This window comes from Rhipicephalus sanguineus, chromosome 5, assembly GCF_013339695.2.
Source record: "Rhipicephalus sanguineus isolate Rsan-2018 chromosome 5, BIME_Rsan_1.4, whole genome shotgun sequence".
NCBI lineage: Eukaryota > Metazoa > Arthropoda > Arachnida > Ixodida > Ixodidae > Rhipicephalus > Rhipicephalus sanguineus.
In genome coordinates, this window is record NC_051180.1 from 73,023,083 (window position 1) to 73,037,810 (window position 14,728).

Sequence of the window (14,728 nt, forward strand, 5' to 3'; positions counted from 1 at the left end):
TTGAAACGAAACTAGCAAAGCCCAATCCATCCAGTACCCACCAACCGTGCCCCGTGGCACAGGACAAACCAGCTGGTACGTTCAGTCCTTTATGCTTAATGTACCTACTTAACCATGGTAAGAAGGTGTATGACAGTTCTACACTTCTCCACATCTTTCACAGTAAACTGAACTCCTGTTAGTCGAGAGCAATTTTTCTCGTCCATTGAGTTTCGTAACCAAGACTCTACTGTGTAGTTTCATTTCACCAAGGCTGGGGCCGATAGCATGTTGAATATGCAGTCTAGCTGGATGATATGAGATAAAACATGAATTCCTCAAGAATGTGGCTTTCTTTCTTTTTGACTGAATCCTTTACGTTTGCTTGCTTGACATCTTCTATGCAGCTGAACAGCTTCTACAAGGTGCTACTGGTTCATGGAGTTGACCCAGAGCTCATAACTCAAGTTTTCAAGCAGGTTTGTGGACATTTTAGTCTCGTTATTAAAATTTTGCTCTAAATGACTGAATCACAAGTAAATGCACACCTCGTAATATATTGTTTCTTGTGGGCATTGCAGAGCAGCTAGTGCAAATGTATGCGCAGTAACAGAAGAGCAGGAAGAACAGTTCTAATTCTTAGTCTTACATTTGCAAGACACAAGAATAACTCTTTGGAACTATTGAAAGAAAAAAAAAGACCCTGCAGAAAATTTGATATTGCAATATTACTGCTAAATATATATTGTGATAATGTTGTGTGTAATCAGTTCTTCAGGCATATGCATAGCTGATTTGTCGTATTTGGCATTTTCCAGCACCTGAACATGAACCGCCATTGTGCTTACCTACCACTGTCTGCAGCATGTGCTGCATGTATCACTTCATTGTTGCTGAAAATCGAAAAATTCTAACAAATGTGTCATGGCATTTTCCGTGTTACCGTTTTATGATTAGACACTCTGACCACTAGGCTTTCCATTGCACTAAAGAAAACAGGTACCATAAAAATTGGTTGTCACTCCCTATACACTTGCACTGCTTAGTACTTAATACCACTTGGCATTATTATGCTTACTTTTCTTGGTCGTTTTTCCACAGCTGTTTTACTTCATCTGTGCTGGTGCCTTGAACAACCTGCTTCTACGCAAGGACATGTGCCACTGGTCCAAGGGCATGCAGATGAGGCAAGTCTGTTTTCATGTCTTCATTGTGCTGGGACAATACTTACCTTTGTAAGCTGTGCAATTTTTGCGTTATCAGCCAGTGATTGTCACCCGGGCCAACTCGCAAGTAATTGTAAAATTTCGTAACAGCAACGTAAGTGTGCCAGTCCTGCCTTGCATTGGCTGTTGTCTGCTAAGAAATATTGAAGGTCTTAGCTGTAGATAAATGAATACCTCACTTATGGCACACATACAGTGAAACCTCGTTAATACGTACCCGCTTTAAACGTACTAACGGTTAAAACGTAGTTGCGACGAATCCCCGACCGAGTCCCATAGAGCCCAATGCATTCGCTGACCGCTTAAGCCGTAGTGGTTCGCCCTATGCCTACCGTTAGTGCGTACCCTGCGTACCGCGATAACTTCTTGTGCCATAAAATTTTACTGCGCCGCTCAACTTCCCGACGCCACAATGTGCCGCCAAAGGTCTTTTGCCTTTTTGAGAAGTGCGGAGATCAGTCAATCCCCGATTCCGACTTCCGCGCGATTGCGGCGACGCCTTTGCGGGTAAGCATCGGGAAAGAACGAAGGCGAGGTGGCGGCCACCGACGAACGCGCCGGCATGACTTATCGCCGACAACCTTATCACAATAAGTATCTTCAGCTATCTGCTCAGGCACGCGTGCGGCGCAGCGCTACTTTTTAAGCCTACTGCACGCTTTTATTAGGCGACAACCTGAACGCGCTGGGCCGCCGATCGCTGCCGCCTCGTTGTGCGGGGCCGTCTTCAAGGCTGAAGTTGAATTAATGGCGCAAATGCTCGGACAGGGACGAATAACTTTAGCCATGTACTACCAACTAGCCCGACAGCAAACGCTACTAAGCCGTCATCAGGCGCGAGCCGCTTTGTAGAAACGAAAGCAGATAGCTGTTGCGTAGTTAGCGTTGCGGGTCGCGGGCGCCGAGAAACCTCGCTGCATTGACGCTATCACACTAAACGCACGTGTACGGTACAGCAAGCGTAGCGCGGTTGTAACCATACTGCACGCTTTTATTAGGCGACCACCCAACGCGCCTCCGTCCGCTGCAAGGACCGCTAGAGCATCGCGGAGTGCGCATCGCTTGCATGAAGCTCGTCATCGCTGCGTTAACCGAACAAGCTACTCGCCGCATCTGTGCACGATCTGGAGCGAAGCAGGTACGAACAACATTCCCACGATAAATGCGCTCGTGCGGCACAGCAAGCGGACCCGGTAGTGACGGCGTGAGCCGAGTAGGCGACGCGCTGCACGCAACTAGCCGGGAGACGGTCGGCTCCACGCGGCCGTACCGCGTTTCACTGGAACTGTGTCAGTTTTCGTTTAGTAGCAGATCGCGGTTAGACGCACACACCTATACCGCGGAAAGCAGACACTGTCCGTTCTGTCGCCATGTCGGTCACTGCGTTGACCGCGTATCCCGGACCCTGCAATAGTTTCGAAATGCTCTTCGGCGTCGCCACTACGCGCTATCGGGCAGGTCGTGCAAGTGTGCCAGGATCTTTCCTCCACTTTGGCAAAAGAAAGAAAATGCTTTGCAGTGGGTACTTTAGGCAATATTTGCTGTGGCACTCTATTTACTGGCGGCGATGGCGTACGCTAGGAGATGCAAATTTGTACTTGGTGTTTAATGCGTACTACCGTTTAGTGCGTAGTTATGCCGCGTTCCCGGCAGGTACATATTAACGAGGTTTCACGTATACTAATAGGGGACAAAATGCCTGGGGCAGGAGATTTGCGTTAAAGCTGGAGTCTTGTTTAGCCGTAGAACATATCCTATAGTAATTAAATATTTCAGCCTGTTATAGTTTTTGCAACCGACACAGTTACCCATTAAATTAGAACGGCCATGCCCTGAGAGAGCATAAATCCTAATTCCATAAAGCCTGTGTCCTCAAGATTTTCGCTCCCCGGAATACTGCATATTAGAAAACAGAAAGGTGCTCGTGGAAAAATGTTAAGTACTACCTGTACGTGCGTACTCCAGCTTTTCCCAATGTCAGATTACTCCATCTTTTATGCAAAAACGAGCACTTCTACCGTCAATTTTTTTTCTATGCCATTCTGATTGCCTCTGAGCTCCATCATGGGGCACAGAAAGTGCGTCCTGTATTTACTCGCATAATAGGCGCACTTTTTTTTTTCAGAAAATCCGGCTCGAAGTTAGGGGTGCGCCAATTACGCGGGGTAAAATTTTCGAAAATTTTTTCGACTCGGTTCTCGCGCTTTAAATCTGCACATTTGTCAAGTAAAAGGCGACTTTATCGTTTACCAATTAATTCAGCATAAAACAAACATACCTCCGTACCTTTTAATGAACAAGCGAGAGCCGTCAACTGCACACACACACGTAAAATTTATTTACACAAAAGTCGTAGGTGTTCCTCCTTTTCCCTATTCGGAGTCTGAGTCGGAGATCACACATATATCCTCGCCGAGCGGGGATTCGTTTTCGGTGTCCGAATCATCCGCACCCCACAACATGTCATCCTCACTCGCATCCAGTGCGTTCGAGATACCCGTCTTCTTGAAGCTTTTCCTGACGACTTCGTCGGAGATCGCCTGCCACGCTTCCACGATCCAAGCGCACAGCATTTCCACAGGCGGCCTCTTAATCTTACCACCTGGAGTCAGCTGATGTTGTCCTCCAGCCATCCAGGTGGTGCCTTCGAACATTGTCCTTGAAAGGCTTATTCAAGGACACGTCCAAAGGCTGCAGTATCGATGTGAGGCCGCCCGGAATCACTGCCAGATCTGTGCGCAGCTCCTTTAGCTCATCTCGTACGCGGTCTACTAGGTGGCCACGAAAACTGTCCAGGACAAGCATGGACGGCAACAACAGACCACCCGGCCGCCGACCCCAGACTGTTTTCACCCAATCCACCATGAGTTCCGCGCTCATCCAGCCTTTTTCCTGGACTCTGACGTAGATGCCTTGAGGGAAATTTGCCTTTGGGAGCGTCTTACGTTTAAAAATAACGTAAGGCGGTAGCTTGCGCCCATCCGCTGTCACCGCCAGCATTACGGTGCATCGTTGTTTATCAGCGCCAGACGTTCTGACGATGTCGCTCCGTGCACCTTTCTCCTCCACTGTCGTGTTCCGCGGCATATCAAAGCAAAGGGGGGTCTGATCAGCGTTGCCGATCTGGGACAAAATGAAGTCTTTCTGCTGTCGGAGCTTTATAACAAAACGGTGGAAGTCCACCACTTTGTCCTCATATGCTGTGGGCAAGCGCTGGCACAAGGTGGTCCGCCTTCGCAGTGCGAGGCCATGGCGCCGCATGAAACGAGTTGTCCATCCGGAGCTGGCTTTGAACTCTTTTGCTTCGATGCCCTACGCTCGGGCTATTCTGCGCGCCTCAGTCTGCACAATATCCAATGACACAGCACAGCCGTCTTGTCGTAGCTCCCGTATATGCCGGACCAGTTGCTCTTCGACGTTCGGATACCTGCCAGTCTTGGCACCGCGGAAAGCCCGTCGTGTCTTCTTCGTCGCCTTAAGTTTTTCTTCTTGATCCCTCCAGTACAGAATACTGGTTTCTCCAACACCGAAATGCCTGCTTGCAGCCCGGTTGCCGTGCTCCAGCACGTACTGCACTGCCTTCAGTTTAAACCGAGCCGTGTAGCTCGTGTACTTCCCCTTGGTGGAACCAAAGTTGAATACACGACCACAACATACGCACACCGCTTGCAAAATGGCGTTTCTTTCTTTTTCTCTGATGGTGGTGATGGCGATCGAGCCCCCGGCGTTGTACACGTGACCTCCAAAAAGCGCGGCGATTTGGGGGTATCAGTAATTGATGGAACAGCAGTTTTCTTTTTTTCGCTCATGGACGCTTTTTTTTTCAAGTTTTATTTCGACAAACACGTTGGTTAGGTCGTTGCACTTCGAATTTTTTTTATTTGCTCGTCGATTTGCCTTCTTTTTTTCTTCAGGGTACGGGGACCGCGTTCCAACTGTACCGCTGGGGGGTAGAATCGTTTCTGATCACGGCCAAGTTCGGGGTGCGCCTATTATGCGCGGAATTAAAAAAAATCGAATTTTCCGCGACCAAACTAGGGGTGCGCCTATTATGCGAGTGCGCCTATTATGCGAGTAAATACGGTACATGCCGCCCTGAAGGGCACACAGATACTTCCCTCTAGTAGAACTCATTCATGGCCTCGTGTGCTAGACATGCTGGGAACTATACTTGTGCTTGTCCTGCGTGCCCTCTCTTGTGAATGTGTTGGATATTCTTGCACTACCATCTAACTGTACCCAGTTTGTTGTCTGTGCTCAACACACAATTTGTAGTGAGAATTCGTAAGTGGGGGAATTGGGTCTGTGACCGTGCAGATACAACCTGAGCCATCTGGAGCAGTGGTGCCGAGACCAGAAGGTTTCGCAGAGCGAGGTGCTAGACACGCTCCAGCCCATAGTTCAGGCATCGCAGCTGCTCCAGGCCCGTAAAACGGACGAAGACGTTTCCAGCATCTGCGACATGTGCGACAAGCTCACCACAGCACAGGTTCGTCTCTTGCTGTGCTTGCAGCTCTTGAGCATATTATGGAACTAAAAGTGCTGTCGCATCTAAAAAACTTGTCATGTATACTACTCGCAGATTGAAACGTGAAAATTAAGGGCTACGTAATGCACATACGTTCGTCTCCTGTGTGTACAGTTCTTGTCCTGCTGCCGTAATATTGATTTGAACACTTACATCAGAGCCAATGTAATCTTTTGTGGCCAGATTTGCAGCGACATGATGCAGTTATCTTGAGCATTTGCACATAGCAGGTGTTGTACTAAAAAAAAAAATTATGCCTCGTTTCGAATCTGTGAGTAATGTACATGCTACATATACTGGTGCCGAGTGTCGTGTTGTAGGTTTGATTTCTGGCTGCAGTGGGCGCATTGCAATGGCATCCGAGTATAAAACACCTTATATGGTAGACTCACAATAATCAAAACACTGATAATTCAACCTTTCAATCAACACAAATAAATTTCAAATTTTTGGTTTGCCCAGTGTGTTTTCAATGTACTTTATGCACATTAAGAGGAATTAATCTTGAGCCCTTGCTGTAGCATAGCCTGGTGGTTAATCTGGGACGTTAAACCCCATAATTGCATTATAGATATTTAAAAGACTGTCACTTGTGGGTTGACTGCAAACAAGGTCAGTAGGACAGTCTGCAATGTAGAGGGACTGGGTGTTGCATGCCTACATGCTTAAGTGAATGTCATGTCCACATGAGGCACAAAGTAATTGTCTGCTTTAGGACAGTGTGGAATGTATCCATGACTTGGGATCGTGTAGAAAGCATGTTGAGGCACAAAAAAAGGCACTATCACGGGCCATAACATTAATAACAATAATGTAATTTTATTTGAGCCCATTCAGGCTGTCCGATCTGTAAATTTTATTGCAATAGCAATTATATGGACAGTCTCGGCTGGATTTTGCCGTCGCCGTCATGCACCGTATATGTATAAGTATGTACATATATATATATAATAAAAGCTAGGGGTGTGCGAATATTCGAAATTTCGAATATTTTTCGAATAGTGTTTGCTATTCGATTCGATTCGCACTGAAATTTTGCTATTCGAACTATTCGAACTTCCCAAAAACAAATGCAGTCAACGTCCGGTTGAAAGTGACCCCTTCAGATTTTCAATATGCTTCACCTCATTACATTCTCGTATTGCGGCAAAGCTGCCTTTCAAGCTCCGTTACGGTCGAGCTTAGCCAAAAGACAGTCAACGTCTGATTGGAAGTGGTCCCTAGATTTTCAATATGCTTCACCTCCTCACACCCCCGTATTGCGGTAAAGCTGCCTTTCAAGGTCCGTTACGGTCGAACTTGGTCAAGAAAGTCAAGAGGCAGTCAACGTCCGTTTGGAAGTGGTCTCTAAATTTTCAATATGCTTCACCTCATCACACCTCTGTATTGCGGCAAAGCTGCCTTTCAAGCTCCGCTACGGTCGCAAATGTATTAACTCAAGGAAACGCTGGTTCCAATATGGAGATGAAAGATGTGGCAGAGTTTGGGGCTCATTTAATGCTGTTTTGGACCTGAAATTTGGGCAGGAAGTCCGAAAAATCGGACGCCGAAGCTTTTTAGCATCCAAAATTTTAGATGTTCTTATATATCGACGTCTACGAGGCAGATTTGGAACTCCGGACTTGAAGGGAGCGCACCTTTGTCCGCCATATCAGTTGGCCTTCCACAGCAGTTGAAAGAGGAGGAGAGGCTGAGGAAATGGCATCTCTGCCTATCACGTGTAAAGTGTTGTCGGCAGCACTTTGGTTGCACCAAATCATGTACATCAATACAATTCGGCCTCTACATTGCCTCACTCTTGATAAGAAAGACAACCATGAAATATGACCCCACCAGCGCTTCATCAACCTAGTGAAAAGAAACACTTTCATGTTGCTATCTCACAAGAACGTACTTAGGGATTCTCTGCAACTTTTTCTGCAATTTCACTTCGAATTATTCGAAAAATGTTTGAGAAATATTCGAAAATTATTCGAAATTATTCGATTCGATTCGCACTCAATCTTTATTATTCGAATTCGCTTCGCACCCAAAATTTTGCTATTCGCACAGCTCTAATAAAAGCCCCAAAGAAAAATAATTCAGAAAAATGCTTCCGAAGCGCGGAATCGAACCAGGGACCTCTTGCTCCGCAGCGAGTGGTGCTAACCACTACGCCACGAAACGCAGATCCTCCACGTAGCTAACAGTGAGCATTATATACACACCCTTTACCGCTGAACGGACTCAGAGACGGCAGGCACTTATAAACGTTTCTTCATTACCAGTGAGATGGCACTAGGAGCGCGATGGGCGCATTTAAAAGCCGTCAGCTCGCTCGCTCGCTTCTTCTTATATTTGCGCAGGAAGAACCTGGCCCTTCCGCTGTCTGCTCGCGCGGTTTTCTCGTGGTGAGGGGAAGAGGAATGTTTTGCGCTTTCACCGTGTTGTCCGCGCTCATGTTACGGAGCATACGAAAGTCACTCGAGCTCAAGGGATGCCGCTAAACGAACAAACAGAAGATGAGCGCAAACTATCAAGTGTCACAGCTTGACACTCGAAGCACGCTAGTTTCCTTCGCTGCTTTGGCCGCCTTTGCAACAGGAGCGCTGTTCAAACTGAGAGTACCCATTGGCGAGCCTCACTTCGTATAGCATTAGTTTCTTGCTATCGCATTCATTGCTTCGCCTTTGCGGCGAAACTGTGTTTTTCCTTTACGATGTCTTGTGTAGCTCCAACGAAAAAAACCAGGTACATGCACAAAATGACAACACTTACAAGTACACACTGTTTGCGGCATATCTGTGGTGGTCGCACATTTGACGCTTTTTTGGCACGTGTGCTTCTGTTTCAGATCACCAAGATCCTCAACTTGTACACGCCTGCAGACGAGTATGAAGAAAGGGTTCCCGTTTCGTTCATACGCAAGATACAGGCCAAGCTTCAGGAACGAAACCAGGAGACGCTGCCCGTGTCTGACAACACGCTTCTCATGGACACCAAGTTTGCATTCCCCATAAGGTTTCCTTTCAACCCATCCAGGATACAACTGGAAGACATCAACATTCCCGACGTTCTCAACCTTCCCATGTTGCGAAAGCTGTGAACACTCATTTTCTTTTTTTTTCTGTAATGTATTGAGAAGTGTAACATATTTTGCTGAGGGCCTTTTGCCTCTGGCCCGAACAGCAGACAGACAAACTTCTAGCCAATTGTCACAATTTTTTGTGTGCCTATACTTTTTTTTTTGTCTCTCCTTTTCACTTCCCTCACCCCCACCCCTCTTCCTCATGTGCCAGGCATAGACATTTTTCTGTGTTTAACAGAAAGGAAAGCCATAATATGTATGTGGCCATATCTAGCTCTGTTCTGTTCTTCATGTTGCATTTGTAAAAGAGAATAGCACTTGTAGTGCTTGCAGAGCACAGTGGTCACCTTTTTTTTTTTTTTTTTTTTTTCTGCACGAGCTCCTTTAGTTGGATGCCGTCTTAAAACTGTTTTGTGCGTATCACGCTTACAAAGCTGTGGTTGTGGTTAAGGTGGCCATCGTTTTATCTGTGATGTTTGGCTTTCGCATATACACGGTCTGCACATGTATAGACAGAATGTTATCTCGGTGGTGATGTATATGTCATTCGAGGAAGAAATTTATTTTTCGACGTTTTTAAGAAATATATTTTTAACTTTCCCTTTTTTTTTTGCCTTTTCGATCTTGCAGAATTTACCCCTTTTTAACTGAGAAAGTTGCCCGGTTTGTTCGGTTTTCTTGCCTAATTCTTTTCGACATTCCGATATTTATGGATCTACACTTACAATATTTATTTTTTCATTCTGGTGTTTTACTCTTGTTATTGTTTGCCGACTTACTATTACTTTGGAGTATTGGACGTGTTTTTCAGACGAACAATGAGTTTGTACATTTGACCTCGTGTGGCTGCCGCCGTCGTTTTTTGTTTGCCTCAGTCTTTAGCGGCATCCTTTGTTTACAAGCTCTGGGCAAAATGAGAAGAAAACTTAGACAAACCGTGAAAACGGGAAGATGCTTCGATGTAACGATAGACGGAAGTCAATTATCCCTGTAGCCAAACGAGCACCATGTTGGTGTACTAGCTGGGGAGAGGCATATGTTACTATATGAGAGTTCAGCACACTATGACTAACCCGTGGGTGTCACTTATTGTACCTGTGTGGCGGCTGAGAACATTCCCCGTATAACTTAAAGCAAGCATCGGTTGTTGTTCATAGGAGCAGGTTTTTTTCCATGCATATGCCAAATGCACGCACCAAATACACCAAATACTGTTGACAATTGCTGTATATTAGTTTTCGAAAATAAAGTAGTAGAAACCAAGCAACATGACTACTGTGTTGCTTTGTTTAGACAGTTGAAGTAGTACTTGAGATTTCGATGTGACACACATACTTACACAAAAAAGAAAATTATTGACGATTACGATACTCCCTAATGCGAAATTCGAGCACAGCTGCATGCGTGTTTTCATTTTGCGTATCTCTTGGCGTCGGCGATAAGCTTCGGCTTCATCGGTGCAACCACCGGGGCCTTCTCGGTGCAAGGGGGCTTAGCGTCTGTTTCAATGGCGCGAACTGCGAGGTTCTCTTGGTGGCGATGGGCTTTCCTTTCGATGGCGTAAACTGCAAGGCCCTGTTGGCAGCGGCCGAGGAGCTTCTCTTGGCAGCGCGTAGGGAGCCTTCATAAACACAGAACTGTGTATTGATACAACAGGTGGTGCCTAAATATTCTCACTGCTACACGTACAGTCAACTGCCGATTTTGCTGACACACTTGAAAATTCTGACGCTTTCGCGGCATCGCCACAAGCCGCACGGAGTCGATGTATAAAAACGTCTGAAATTTCGGACGCTGATACTAAGCGGCGTCTGATTTTTCGGACTTGGCAAATTGCAGGTCCGAAACGGCATTAATTGAAGCGACCACCGCTTTTGCGAGTCCATCCGTTTGCAACTGTGGCAGATTCCCAAAGTTGTGTGTGTTCCTATTTTTGTCGTCGTTTTTTTCGCGCTGCTTCTAGTTTTCGCATCATGAACCGACTCGCCCAAACCCACAAGCTGTTGCTAATCCCAAAGTTAGCTTTGCCGCAATGCCGATTTGTTATGGGGTGAAGCATACCGAGAATATGAAGGGGTCATTGTCACGGCGCAGTGCGGCGATATGCCTTTACGTATAAGCACCTGAAATGCACGGAGGAGTGATGGCGGCAGGCGGCAACCGCGGCATTACGATTTAATCTCTGTAAACTGTGATTATAAGCGCAATTGCAAGTATACTGCACACTTTTACTAGGCTACGACCCAAGCGCGCTGCGCCGCCGCTCATTGCTGCCTCTTTGTGCGAGACCACAAAGTGCGCCGCAGAGGCGCGTTGTTTTCAGGAACGACATCACCTTGCCATCGCCGCGCCCTTGTGCGGTCAGGTACTGAGTGAGAACGACGAACACTCGAGACAAACGCACGCGTACGGGGCAGCAAGCTCCACGGCAATGACGGAGTGAGCTTCGTAGGCGACGCGCTGCACGCAACTAGGAAGGATCAGGGAAAGAAGATGGCTTTTAAGGGCTCGTTTTTCTTTGTTAGACATAATATTAATGAGAACTAACAGACAATAGAGCCAAGGAAAGTATAGGAGATGTTATTTGTAATAATTGGGATATAAATGTGAAGAAAGCAAGGTGGACAATAAGATAACTTGCCGCCGGCAGGGACCGAACCTGCGACCTTCGAATCACGCGTCCGATGCTCTACCTCTGAGCTACGGCGGCGGTTATCTTTCCGTCCACTTCTAGGAGTGTTGGTCAGCGCCGACCGCAGCCATGGCGGCGAGTGTGGAACACTCTTTTTCTGCCTTTTTGGCGTCACGTAGCACGTGATCTTTTTACGAGCTGGCAGCTGACCAATAATCCCTCGCATCAGGCACGTAGGCAAGGGGGGGGGGGGGGGGGGGGGGGGGGCCCGGCCCCCCCCCCCCCCCGAAATTCGTCCAGCCTTTTATGTTCCCGGGCAATTTTTTTTTCTTTTTGCCATGAAAAGACTTTCTTTCGAATAATTAGGCCTTGGGCCCCCCCCCCCCTCCCCCCCGAAAAAAAATTCTGGCTACGTGCCTGCCTCGCATACTACATGAAGGCACCAAGTCTGCCAGAACGAGTACACTGTACTGACTGTACCTTCGCTATGAATGAAAGAAAGAAGATGGCTTTTAAGGGTTTTTTTTTTTTTTTGTTAGACACAATATTAATGAGAACTAACAGCCAATAATGCCACAGAAAGTATAGGAGATGTTATTTGTAGTAATTGGGATATAAATGTAAAGAAAGTAAAGTGGACGATAAGATAACTTGCCGCCGGCAGGGACCGAACCTGCGACCTTCGAATCAGTTGTGTTTCCTGCAGGCACCGAACGTATTCACGAGAACCTGTGCGAGCACTGAAATGCCTGGTATGTGTACTCACAGGCCTTAAGAGCTATTTCGGACCTGCCCAGGGGCGTAGCCATGGGAGGGCTGGGTTCAACCCCCCCCCCCCCTCCGAAATTTGTCAGTCTTGCTTGCGTATATATATATACGTGCGCACATACAAACGCACGTACGAACATGCATAAAGTATGGTTGAACCCCCCCCCCTCGAAAAAATTTTCTGGCTACGACCCTGGACCTGGCTGTGGCGATTTAGCGATTTCGCCGCTTGAGCATAGGCGGCGCATGATTCCCCATGGGGGGGGGGGGTCTCACCGCAGCGACCCCCCCCCCTTTTCTTGGTCAAGTTGCAGTGGACGAAATGCAAATGAAGCGATGACGTGCTACCAACGCGCCCAAGGCTTCCCGGGGATGAAAAATGGGAAGTAAACAGTTCTTGGAACGCAACATCAGTGACCACCATTATTGTCGAAAACCTGAGTGAAGGTATGAGGCAGTCTTTGCCCCCCGCCCCCTTCGCGTCCACACCTATACGCTTGAGCGAATTAAAAGAAGCGTGAGTTCGTTTTTTCGGACTGCCCGATTGTTCGGACGATTTCGCGGTTCCGAGGGCGTCCAAAAAATCCGACGTTCTATATACGTCGTGAAGAGCCCAAACTCCTTGTTAAAGGGACACTAAAGGCAAATCATTTATGTCAGAGTGAAAGCTCAATGTATGACAACTTCTAAAATGGCAATGTTATCAACAGCAGTGCCCTACTTACCAAGAAATTAAGCTAAATGTATCACATGATGAGCGCCACGAGTGGGACATTTTCGATGAGATCCCGATGACGTATGAGAGTCTGCCTGCAATAAATCACTAGTAATCAAACTAGCAGCAATAAAAAAAGAACCTTCCGTGCATTAAAAGACGTAATAAAATACTGTTTGTTCGTTTCCGTTTGATTCAAGGAAAAAAGAACCTCTGTGGCGTTGCCATGGGGAACGGCGCGCGTGGTTCAAAGGTTCCGTTTTCGCCGAGCTGCGCTTCGCTTCGCTCACGCGGTCGCGTCTCAGTGGTAGTTTCGGGATCGCGTACTGCCGCGTGTGTTTGCGCGCTCGTGAAAGTCGCTCTGACAGAAGTTCGACAAAATGCCGCATGCAACGACGCCGGCACTACGAGCCCTCAGCAGCATACCGCGTTCATCGGGGCTCAAGTCGCTGAATTGGAGCCCAGCGTCGCGAGCCAATGTCTTGTTGTCAGGTTCTCCGTCCACATTTATTGCGGCGATTGCGGCAAGCTTCGATGGCCGTTGTTGCTGCTGTGGGTCCCGCTACTTTCGCTCTGCTGCTAATAATGTCGGCGGCCGCGCAGTAAAGGCGGGCAACGTTGGGCACGGCAGCTGTGACGTATGAAAGTCGGACTTCAGGCGGGTGATTTGAAGTGCGCTAACGCGATGCGGACCGCTAAAACGTGATTTCATTTCAAAATAAGCACTTCCTTGGCATAAAAGTAGCACTACGAGGTTTCTGGACCGCTATTTCAACAATCTTTAGTGTCCCTTTAAACCATAATTTTTCCTGTGCCTTCCTTCCTGGGTTTGTAGGTCTGGCGCATGCTATATTTGGTCGGACGGTCTACTGGTAAAGTGCAGTTTATTACTGCGCCATCTCCAGGATCGGCCCGTTCTAGTCCACAGAACTACATAGATATGCGCAAGTGTGCATATCAGACTGGATTATTTGATATGAACATCCTTGCAGTGGTTATGTTTTTTATTTTATTTATTTGAACATACTGCAGGCTTTTCACGGCCCATGCAGGAGTGGATACAAGAATACAAAGTGGATACAAGAATACAGAGTGGATACAAGAATACAAACTAAACATCGAAAGAAAATACATACGAAATAACAAGAAAGTGCAATGCCAACAGATCACAATTCAAACTCGACACACTGTATTATGTTCATAAAAGATTGAATGGTGTTACAGCACACAATATTGTTATCTAGTTGATTCCAATGATGGATAGCTGACGGAAAAAGGGAATGTTTGTGAGCGTTAACACGACTGAAATGTTGGTGGATTGACTTGGAATGGTTCAGTCGCAATGAGTGTTTAGGCGGGTCTAGCAGGTAATGAGATCGTGACATGCGGAATTGACCATGATACAATTGGTAAAGAAATTTTAGTCGCGAGATAATTCTGCGATGCCAAAGAGGTTTTAAATTTGCCCTTGCGAGCAAGCCAACAGAACTGGATTGCCTCGAGAAGTCAGAATATACAAATCTAACTGCCAATTTTTGTATTCTATCTATTTTATTAATGAGATGCTTTTGATGTGGACTCCAGATGAGATCGGCGTACTCTAAACATGGTATAATTAGTGTTTTGTATGCATTAAGTTTAAGGTGTGGTGGTGCAGTGCGCAATTTTCTCCTCAGGAAGGATAGCTTCCTCTCGGCTTTACTACATATGGCTAAAACATGTGGTTCCCAGTTGAGGTTCGATGAGAGAGTAACGCCTAAGTATTTTACTTGGTCACTTTTGTGGATAGTTGTGTTTCCTATAGTATATGTAA

The 14,728-nt window shown here is 46.7% G+C and overlaps 1 protein-coding gene across 2 annotated transcripts in view; it reads left to right on the forward strand.

The window, feature by feature from the left end:
* LOC119393765 (unconventional myosin-Va) overlaps positions 1 to 10,067 on the forward strand; it is a 60,135-nt gene extending 50,068 nt beyond the window's left edge. For both annotated transcript variants that reach the window (XM_037660909.2, XM_037660911.2), the window contains exons 35-38: positions 387 to 458; positions 1,081 to 1,166; positions 5,523 to 5,694; positions 8,567 to 10,067. In XM_037660909.2, coding sequence (XP_037516837.1) covers positions 387 to 458; positions 1,081 to 1,166; positions 5,523 to 5,694; positions 8,567 to 8,818 — 582 coding nt within the window. In that variant the 3' untranslated portion in view covers positions 8,819 to 10,067. The remainder of the gene's footprint in view (positions 1 to 386; positions 459 to 1,080; positions 1,167 to 5,522; positions 5,695 to 8,566) is intronic.
* The last annotated feature ends 4,661 nt before the right edge of the window (positions 10,068 to 14,728 follow it).